Here is a 12,145-nt window from a genome sequence, read left to right as displayed (position 1 = left end):
CCACTCTTTTTGGGTATCCAAAACTAGGGGCCATAAATATTAACTGGTCACCTGAAACACAGCCACTATAAGTATTTAAGTTTATCATAGAATCATACAGCACAGGAGACCATTCGGCCCATCATGCCTGTGTCGGCTCTTTGAAACAGCTATTCAATTAGTCCCACTACTCCCCGCTCTTTCCCCATAGCCCTGCAAATTTTTCCTTTTCAAGCATTTATCCTATTTTTCGCTAATTACTCTGACAAAACCCCTCTTACTTTTAAGTGCCCTGTGATTTATTATGAACTATTGCACTGGAAATGAGTGGCACAATTTAGATCATCTGAGTTGATAAACAGTGCAACAGTTCTTTTTTAAAAATTAGAACGAGAAATGTGAATGTGTTTAACTTCCAAGAATAAAAATATTGAAGCATACATTCAGAATGGGCCAGAAATTGTCACAAACAGGCATACACAGCACTATGGTGAGCTTATAGTGTTAGAAGCACTCTAAGGAGGACTGTAATAGATTTCAGGAGGACACTGGGTGGCGGTGTGAGCTGTGAGGAGGATGCTAAGAGGCTGCAGGGTGACTTGGACAATTTAAGTGAGTGGGCAAATGCATGACAGATGCAGTATATTGTGGATAAAAGTGAGGTTATCCATTTTGGGGGCGAAAACACGAAGGCAGAATATTATGTGAATGGCGGCAGATTAGGAAAAGGGGAGATGCAACGAGACCTGGGTGTCATGGTTCATCAGTCACTGAAAGTGGGCACGCAGGTACAGCAGGCGGTAAAGAAGGCAAATGGTATGTTGGCCTTCATAGCTAGGGGATTTGAATATAGGAGCAGGGAGGTCTTAATGCAGTTGTACAGGGCCTTAGTGAGGCCTCACCTGGAATATTGTGTTCAGTTTTGGTTGCCTAGTCTGAGGAAGGACGTTCTTGCTATTGAGGGAGTGCAGCGAAGGTTCACCAGACTGATTCCCGGGATGGCTGGGCTGTCATATGAGGAGAGACTGGATCAACTGGGCCTTTATTCACTGGCGTTTAGAAGGGATGAGAGGGGATCTCATAGAAACATATAAGATTCTGACGGGACTGGACAGGTTAGATGCAGGAAGAATGTTCCCAATGTTGGGAAGTCCAGAACCAGGGGACATAGTCTTAGGATAAGGGGTAGGCCATTTAGGACTGAGATGAGGAGAGACTTCTTCACTCAGAGAATTGTTAACCTGTGGAATTCCCTGCCGCAGAGTGTTGTTGATGCCAGTTCATTGGATATATTCAAGAGGGAGTTAGATATGGCTCTTACGGTTAAGGGGATCAAGGGGAATGGAGAGAAAGCAGGAAAGGGGTACTGAAGGAATGATCAGCCATGATCTTATTGAATGGCGGTGCAGGCTCGAAGGGCCGAATGGCCTACTCCTGCACCTATTTTCTATGTTTCTATGACACGGACAGGTTAGTGATTGGGCAGGCATGTGGCAGGTGCAGTTTAATGCGGGTAAGTGTGAGGTAATACATTTTGGGAGGATGCAGTCAAAGGAAAGACACTGAAGGGTATGAGTGAACAGAGATAGCTCAGGGTTCAAATACATAATTCCCTGGAAGTGTGTGTGTAAGGCGATATAGGCTGCAGTTGGAGTACTATGTGCCGTTTTGGGCGCCCTATTATGGAAAGGACATTAAAGCCATTGAGCTTAGAGTGTTGATTCACCCAGATAATGCCAGGGATGAGGCTTGAGATACCAGGCCATTCTGGCATAAAGCACAGCACCTGATCTGTCCTAGGTCTTAAACACGAGTCCTCATTGAACTTTTCAGCCTTCTTACACTTGCACATGGGGCCTGAATTTAAGGAGTGATCTGATCGAGGTGTTTAAAATGTTCAAAGAATTCAGTGGGGAAGATAGAAAGTATTTCCTCTGGTGGGTGAATCAGGAACAAGGGGGCATACCCTTAAAATTGGAGCTGGGTCATATAGGAGTGAAATTAGAAAGCACTTTTTCATACAATGAGTAGTGACAATCTCGAACTCTGTCCCCCAAAAGGCTGTGGATACTGGGGGTCAACTGGAACTTTCAAGACTGAGATCGATAGATTTTTAAGAGGTAAGGGCATCAAGGGACATGGAGCAAAGGCTGGTAAATTAAGTTGAGGTGCAGAGTAGCCATGATCCAATGCAATTGCAAAGCAGGCTCGAGGGGCAGAGTGGCCTCCTCCTGCTCCCATGTTCCTAAGAAGCCGTAACTTAAACACGAACCAACCTGATATAGAGTGATCCGTTCAGTGAGTCGCTCCTCAGACTCTTCCACCAGTCCAGCTCCGGGGATACTGCTCTCCACCCCTTCCAGCTGCCTGTACAAAGCCTCGTAATCCTTCGCCAGATTGGTCCAGGTCTAAAGGGGACAGACAGTAGAATACTTCAGGCATCGCTGCTCCAACTGCTACTGAAAACTGAAAACTGTTCAAAGGAAGTGTCACACTGTCAGGTTTTTACGCTGGATATACTCTCTGGTTTAGTGCTCCCGGTCATTTCCATAAGCGGACCCTATGGCCCCTACAAATTGGAGTTAAGCTTTTTCGGCCCAATATTCAGGTAAACAATAGCACACATAGGAATCAAAACACACAACCCTTACTCTGTACACCGACTATAGGGAAGCATCACCTATCATGTTGTGATTCTTAACACTTTCAAAAGCGAACTGAATATACATTCAAAGTGAGACTCAGGCTCTAAACCAATATACAATTTACTAAATAAATCAGGTATAAGAAGAAACTTTCCTGTAAAACAGTAGGAGGGGAATTCCCTATTCACAGCACCTAGAGAATGTTCTGATTCCAAGCACAAAGTGAGAAAAACGCCTGGGTACCTGTTCCAATCAGATCTCCAACCCTGCTCCGTTAGATCTCAGTCCCCTCGCTACGCCACATCTCTGACTTTGCTGTGTCTGATCTCAGCACCTCCGATGCACAAGATCTCTGACCCCCAGCTACACCAGATCTCCGACCCCAGTTACACCAGATACACGACCCCAGTTACACCAGATCCAGGACCCCAGTGACACCAGATACACGACCCCAGCTACACCAGATCCACGACTCCAGCTACACCAGATCCACGACCCCAGCTACACCAGATCCACGACCCCAGATACACGACCCCAGCTACACCAGATACACGACCCCAGCTACACCAGATCCACGACCCCAGATACACGACCCCAGCTACACCAGATCCACGACTCCAGCTACACCAGATCCACGACCCCAGCTACACCAGATCCACGACTCCAGCTACACCAGATCCACGACCCCAGCTACACCAGATCCACGACCCCAGTGACACCAGATACATGACCCCAGCTACACCAGATACACGACCCCAGCTACACCAGATCCAGGACCCCAGTGACACCAGATCCACGACTCCAGCTACACCAGATACACGACCCCAGCTACACCAGATCCAGGACCCCAGTGACACCAGATCCACGACTCCAGCTACACCAGATCCACGACCCCAGCTACACCAGATACATGACCCCAGCTACACCAGATCCACGACCCCAGCTACACCAGATACACGACCCCAGCTACACCAGATACACGACCCCAGCTACACCAGATCCACGACCCCAGCTACACCAGATACACGACCCCAGCTACACCAGATACACGACCCCAGCTACACCAGATCCACGACCCCAGTGACACCGGATCCACGACCCCAGTGACATCAGATCCACGACCCCAGTGACATCAGATCCACGACCCCAGCTACACCAGATACACGACCCCAGTTACACCAGATCCACGACCCCAGTTACACCAGATCCACGACCCCAGTTACACCAGATCCACGACCCCAGTTACACCAGATCCACGACCTCAGTTACACCAGATCCACGACCCCAGTTACACTAGATCCACGACCCCAGCTACACCAGATCCACGACCCCAGCTACACCAGATCCACGACCTCAGTTACACCAGATCCACGACCCCAGTTACACCAGATACATGACCACAGCTACACCAGATACACGACCCCAGCTACACCAGATACACGACCCCAGCTACACCAGATACACGACCCCAGCTACACCAGATACACGACCCCAGCTACACCAGATCCACGACCCCAGTTACACCAGATACACGACCCCAGCTACACCAGATCCACGACCCCAGTTACACCAGATACACGACCCCAGCTACACCAGATACACGACCCCAGTTACACCAGATACACGACCCCAGCTACACCAGATACACGACCCCAGCTACACCAGTTCCACGACCCCAGTGACATCAGATCCACGACCTCAGCTACACCAGATACACGACCCCAGCTACACCAGATACACGACCCCAGCTACACCAGATACACGACCCCAGCTACACCAGATACACGACCCCAGCTACACCAGATCCACGAGCTCAGCTACACCAGATCCACGACCCCAGCTACACCAGATCCACGACCCCAGCTACACCAGATCCACGACCCCAGCTACACCAGTTCCACGACCCCAGTGACATCAGATCCACGACCTCAGCTACACCAGATACACGACCCCAGCTACACCAGATACACGACCCCAGCTACACCAGATACACGACCCCAGCTACACCAGATCCACGAGCTCAGCTACACCAGATCCACGACCCCAGCTACACCAGATCCACGACCCCAGCTACACCAGATCCACGACCTCAGCTACACCAGATCCACGACCCCAGCTACACTAGATACACGACCCCAGCTACACCAGATCCACGACCCCAGCTACACCAGATCCACGACCCCAGTTACACCAGATACACGACCCCAGCTACACCAGATCCACGACCCCAGTTACACCAGATCCACGACCCCAGTTACACCAGATACACAACCCCAGTTACACCAGATCCACGACCCCAGTTACACCAGATACACAACCCCAGCTACACCAGATCCACGACCCCAGTTACACCAGATACACGACCCCAGCTACACCAGATACACGACCCCAGTTACACCAGATACACGACCCCAGCTACACCAGATACACGACCCCAGCTACACCAGTTCCACGACCCCAGTGACATCAGATCCACGACCTCAGCTACACCAGATACACGACCCCAGCTACACCAGATACACGACCCCAGCTACACCAGATACACGACCCCAGCTACACCAGATACACGACCCCAGCTACACCAGATCCACGAGCTCAGCTACACCAGATCCACGACCCCAGCTACACCAGATCCACGACCCCAGCTACACCAGATCCACGACCCCAGCTACACCAGTTCCACGACCCCAGTGACATCAGATCCACGACCTCAGCTACACCAGATACACGACCCCAGCTACACCAGATACACGACCCCAGCTACACCAGATACACGACCCCAGCTACACCAGATCCACGAGCTCAGCTACACCAGATCCACGACCCCAGCTACACCAGATCCACGACCCCAGCTACACCAGATCCACGACCTCAGCTACACCAGATCCACGACCCCAGCTACACTAGATACACGACCCCAGCTACACCAGATCCACGACCCCAGCTACACCAGATCCACGACCCCAGTTACACCAGATACACGACCCCAGCTACACCAGATCCACGACCCCAGTTACACCAGATCCACGACCCCAGTTACACCAGATACACAACCCCAGCTACACCAGATCCACGACCCCAGTTACACCAGATACACGACCCCAGCTACACCAGATACACGACCCCAGTTACACCAGATACACGACCCCAGCTACACCAGATCCACGACCCCAGTTACACCAGATACACGACCCCAGCTACACCAGATCCACGACCCCAGTTACACGACCCCAGTGACACCAGATACACGACCCCAGTTACACCAGATCCACGACCCCAGCTACACGACCCCAGTTACACCAGATACACGACCCCAGCTACACCAGATACACGACCCCAGCTACACCAGATACACGACCCCAGCTACACCAGATACACGACCCCAGCTACACCAGATCCACGACCCCAGTTACACCAGATCCACGATCCACGACCCCAGTGACACCAGATCCACGACCCCAGTGACACCAGATCCACGACCCCAGTGACACCAGATCCACGACCCCAGTGACACCAGATCCACGACCCCAGCTACACCAGATACACGACCCCAGCTACACCAGATACACGACCCCAGCTACACCAGATACACGACCCCAGTTACACCAGATACACGACCCCAGTTACACCAGATACACGACCCCAGCTACACCAGATACACGACCCCAGCTGCACGACGCCAGATACACGACCCCAGTTACACCAGATACACGACCCCAGTTACACCAGATACACGACCCCAGCTACACCAGATACACGACCCCAGCTACACCAGATACACGACCCCAGCTACACCAGATACACGACCCCAGTTACACCAGATACACGACCACTGCTACACCAGATACACGACCACAGCTACACCAGATACACGACCCCAGCTACACAACCCCAGCTACACCAGATACACAACCCCAGTTACACCAGATACACGACCCCAGCTACACCAGATACACGACCCCAGTGACACCAGATCCACGACCCCAGTGACACCAGATCCACGACCCCAACTACACTAGATATACGACCCCAGCTACACCAGATACACGACCCCAGCTACACCAGATACACGACCCCAGCTACACCAGATCCACGACCCCAGCTACACCAGATCCACGACCCCAGCTACACCAGATCCACGACCCCAGCTACACCAGATCCACGACCCCAGTTACACCAGATACACGACCCCAGCTACACCAGATCCACGACCCCAGTTACACCAGATCCACGACCCCAGTGACACCAGATACATGACCCCAGTTACACCAGATCCACGACCCCAGCTACACGACCCCAGCTACACGACCCCAGCTACACCAGATACACAACCCCAGTTACACCAGATACACGACCCCAGCTGCACCAGATACACGACCCCAGTTACACCATATACACGACCCCAGTTACACCAGATACACGACCCCAGCTACACGACCCCAGGTACACCAGAAACACGACCACACCTACACCAGATACACGACCCCAGCTACACGACCCCAGCTACACCAGATACACGACCCCAGCTACACAACCCCAGTTACACCAGATACACGACCCCAGTTACACCAGATACACGACCCCAGTTACACCAGATACACGACCACAGCTACACCAGATACACGACCACAGCTACATCAGATACACGACCACAGCTACACCAGATACACGACCACAACTACACCAGATACACGACCACAGTTACACCAGATACACGACCCCAGTTACACCAGATACACGACCCCAGTTACACCAGATCCACGGCCCCAGCTACACCAGATACACGGCCCCAGCTACACCAGATACATGACCCCAGCTACACCAGATACACGACCCCAGCTACACCAGATGCACGACCACAGCTACACCAGATACACGGCCCCAGCTGCACCAGATACACGACCCCAGTTACACCAGATACACGATCCCAGCTACACGACCCCAGTTACACCAGATACACGACCTCAACTACACCAGATACACGACCCCAGCTACACCAAATACACGACCCCAGTTACACCAGATACACGACCCCAGCTACACGACCCCAGTTACACCAGATACACGACCACACCTACACCAGATACACGACCCCAGCTACACCAGATACACGACCCCAGCTACACCAGATACACAACCCCAGCTACGCCAGATCCACGACCCCAGCTACACCAGATCCACGACCACAGCTACACCAGATACACGACCCCAGTTACACCAGATACACGACCCCAGCTACACCAGATCCACGACCCCAGTTACACCAGATACACGACCCCAGCTACACCAGATACACGACCCCAGCTACACCAGATACACGACCCCAGCTACACCAGATACACGACCCCAGTTACACCAGATACACGACCACAGCTACACCAGATCCACGACCACAGCTACACCAGATCCACGACCACAGCTACACCAGATACACGACCCCAGCTACACCAGATACACAACCCAAACTACACCAGATACACGACCCCAGCTACACCAGATACACGACCCCAGCTACACCAGATACACGACCCCAGCTACACCAGATACACGACCCCAGCTACACGACCCCAGCTACACCAGATACACGACCCCAGCTACACCAGATATACGACTCCAGCTACACCAGATACACGACCCCAGCTACACCAGATACACGACCCCAGTTACACCAGATCCACGGCCCCAGCTACACCAGATACACGGCCCCAGCTACACCAGATACATGACCCCAGCTACACCAGATACACGACCCCAGCTACACCAGATGCACGACCACAGCTACACCAGATACACGGCCCCAGCTGCACCAGATACACGACCCCAGTTACACCAGATACACGATCCCAGCTACACCAGATACACGACCCCAGCTACACCAGATACACGACCCCAGTTACACCAGATACACGACCTCAACTACACCAGATACACGACCCCAGCTACACCAAATACACGACCCCAGTTACACCAGATACACGACCCCAGCTACACGACCCCAGTTACACCAGATACACGACCACACCTACACCAGATACACGACCCCAGCTACACCAGATACACGACCCCAGCTACAACAGATACACGACCCCAGCTACACCAGATCCACGACCCCAGCTACACCAGATCCACGACCACAGCTACACCAGATACACGACCCCAGTTACACCAGATACACGACCCCAGCTACACCAGATCCACGACCCCAGTTACACCAGATACACGACCCCAGCTACACCAGATACACGACCCCAGCTACACCAGATACACGACCCCAGCTACACCAGATACACGACCCCAGTTACACCAGATACACGACCCCAGTTACACCAGATACACGACCACAGCTACACCAGATCCACGACCACAGCTACACCAGATCCACGACCACAGCTACACCAGATCCACGACCACAGCTACACCAGATACACGACCCCAGCTACACCAGATACACAACCCAAACTACACCAGATACACGACCCCAGCTACACCAGATACACGACCCCAGCTACACCAGATACACGACCCCAGCTACACCAGATACACGACCCCAGCTACACCAGATACACGACCCCAGCTACACGACCCCAGCTACACCAGATACACGACCCCAGCTACACCAGATATACGACTCCAGCTACACCAGATACACGACCCCAGCTACACGACCCCAGCCAAACCAGATACACGACCCCAGTTACACCAGATACACGACCCCAGTTACACCAGATACACAACCCCAGCTACACCAGATACACGACCCCAGCTACACCAGATACACGACCCCAGTTACACCAGATACACGACCCCAGTTACACCAGATACACGACCCCAGTTACACCAGATACACGATCCCAGTTACACCAGATACACGACCCCAGTTACACCAAATCCAGGATCCCGTGTTTACCTCCATGTTAACCACAAAATGTTATGTCTCTCTGTAACTCTGGTGAGATATCAATAGAAACAGAAGTATTCAGTTAACCCAGAACAATCAGCTTTGGGGCATTACTCTGTCATGTTGATGATACATAATTCCACACAGATCTTACATTATACAGTGTAATGGTCATAAACTGACATTATACGATCATTTACAACACAAAATTGTCCCTAACCCTGACGTTTGGTTGGGGACCAATTTTGGATGACACATTGCAAAACACGACAAACTGTTGCCGACTCTAACTGCGTGTCAAAGAGCTTACCTCCAGGATGCCCTCCAGTTCCACGCCTCTCCTGTGAGCCTCCTTCAGTAAGGCCGAGGACTTGCTCATCAGTTCCTCCTGGGAGCTACTTTCCTTTTGATGGGTACAGGTGCTTACTTTCTTACAAAGTGTTTCTGTCAGGATCTTGTGAGACTCCAACCCTTGGAAAAATTCCTGCAAAAAATGTACAAACATCTGATAGACTTTGAAACATAGAAAATAGGAGCAGTAGTAGGCCATTCGGCCTTTCGAGCCTGCACTGCCTTTCAATATGATCGTGGCTGATCCTCTATCTCAACACCATATTCCCGCTTTTTCCCCATACCCCTTGATGCCTTTTGTTTCTAGAAATCTATCTATCCCCTTCTTAAATATAATCAGTGACTTGGCCTCCACAGCCTTCTGTGATAGAGAATTCCACAGGTTCACCACCCTCTGAGTGAAGAAATTTCTCCTCATCTCGGTCCTAAATTTCCTACCCCGTATCCTGAGACTGTGATCACTGGTTCTGGACTTCCCCAACATCGGGAACATTCTTCCTGCATCTAACCTGTCCAACCCAATCAGAATTTTATACATTTCAATGAGATCCCCTCTCATTCTTCTAAACTCTAGTGAATACAGGCCGAATCGACCCAATCTCTCCTCCTAAGATAATCCTGCCATCCCAGGAATCAGTCTGGTGAACCTTCGCTACACTCCCTCTATGGCAAGTATATCCTTTCTTAGGTAATGAGACCAAAACAGCACACAATACTCCAGGTGTGGTCTCACCAAGTCCCTGTATAACTGTATTAAGACATCTTTGCTCCTGTACTCAAATCCTCTTGCAATGAAGGCCAACATACCATTTGCGTTCCTAACTGCTTGCTGCACCTGCATGTTTGCTTTCAATGACTGGTGTAGAAGGACACTAAGGTCCCTCTGTACATCAACACTTCCCAAACCATCATCATTTAAATAATACTTTGTCCTTATGTTTTTCCTACCAAAGTGGATAAATGCACATTTATCCATGTTATACTGCATCTGCATTAGTCACAGGGTAGTCTTCACTGTAGAAACATAGAAAATAGGTGCAGGAGTAGGCCAGTCAGCCCTTCGAGCCTGCACCATCATTCAATAAGATCATGGCTGATCATTCACCTCAGTACCCTTTTCCTGTTTTCTCTCCATACCCCTTAATCCCTTTAGCCGTAAGGGCCATATCTAACTCTCTCTTGAATATATCCAATGAACTGGCATTAACAACTCTCTGCGGTAGGGAATTTCACAGGTTAACAACTCTCTGAGTGAAGAAGTTTCTCCTCATCTCAATCCAAAATGGCTTACCTCTTATCATTAGACTGTGTCCCCTGGTTCTGGACTTCCCCAACATCGGTAACATTCTTCCTGCATCTCACCTGTCCAGTCCCGTCAGAATTTTATATGTTTCTATGAGATCCCCTCTCATCCTTCTAAATTCCAGTGAATAAAGGCCCAGTCGATCCAGTCTCTCCTCATATGTCAGTCCTGCCGTCCCGGGAATCAGTCTGGTGAACCTTCGCTGCACTCCCTCAATTGCAAGAATGTCCTTCCTCAGATTAGGAGACCAAAACTGAACACAATATTCCAGGTGAGGCCTCATCAAAGCCCTGTACAACTGCAGTAAGACCTCCCTGCTTCTATACTTAAATCCCCTAGCTATGAAGGCCAACATACCATTTGCCTTCCTCACCGCCTGCTGTACCTGCATGCCAACTTTCAATGACTGATGTACCATGACACCCAGGTCTTGTTGCACCTCCCCTTTTCTTAATCTGCCGCCATTCAGATAATATTCTGCCTTCGAGTTTTTGCCACCAAAGTGGATAACCTCACATTTATCCACATTATACTGCATCTGCCATGCATTTGCCTACTCACCTAACCTGTCCAAGTCACCCTGCAGCCTCTTAGCGTCCTCCTCACAGCTCACACTGCCACCCAGTTTAGGGTCATCTTCAAACTTGGAGATATTACACTCAATTCCTTCATCTAAATCATTAATATATATTGTAAATAGCTGGGGTCCCAGCACTGAGCCCTGCGGCACCCCACTAGTCACTGCCTGCCATTCTGAAAAGGACTCATTTATCCCGACTCTCTGCTTCCTGTCTGCCAACCAGTTCTCTATCCACGTCAGTACATTACCCCCAATACCATGTGCTTTGATTTTGCACACCAATCTCTTGTGTGAGACCTTGTCAAAAGCCTTTTGAAAGTCCAAATACACCACATCCACTGATTCTCCCTTGTCCACTCTACTAGTTACATCCTCAAAAAATTCTAGAA

General features: G+C 50.8%; 1 protein-coding gene across 1 annotated transcript in view; it reads right to left on the bottom strand.

Moving 5' to 3' along the window:
- Nucleotides 1–12,145, bottom strand: part of syne1b (spectrin repeat containing, nuclear envelope 1b) — a 420,847-nt gene that overhangs the window by 48,645 nt on the left and 360,057 nt on the right. The window contains exons 105-106 of the mRNA XM_070891000.1: nt 9,833–10,006; nt 2,256–2,387 (exon numbers count right to left, since the gene is read on the bottom strand). Coding sequence (XP_070747101.1) covers nt 2,256–2,387; nt 9,833–10,006 — 306 coding nt within the window. The remainder of the gene's footprint in view (nt 1–2,255; nt 2,388–9,832; nt 10,007–12,145) is intronic.

This window comes from Pristiophorus japonicus, chromosome 9 (genome assembly GCF_044704955.1).
Source record: "Pristiophorus japonicus isolate sPriJap1 chromosome 9, sPriJap1.hap1, whole genome shotgun sequence".
In the NCBI taxonomy this organism is placed as follows: domain Eukaryota; kingdom Metazoa; phylum Chordata; class Chondrichthyes; family Pristiophoridae; genus Pristiophorus; species Pristiophorus japonicus.
This window is presented reverse-complemented; position numbering and strand designations above follow the sequence as displayed.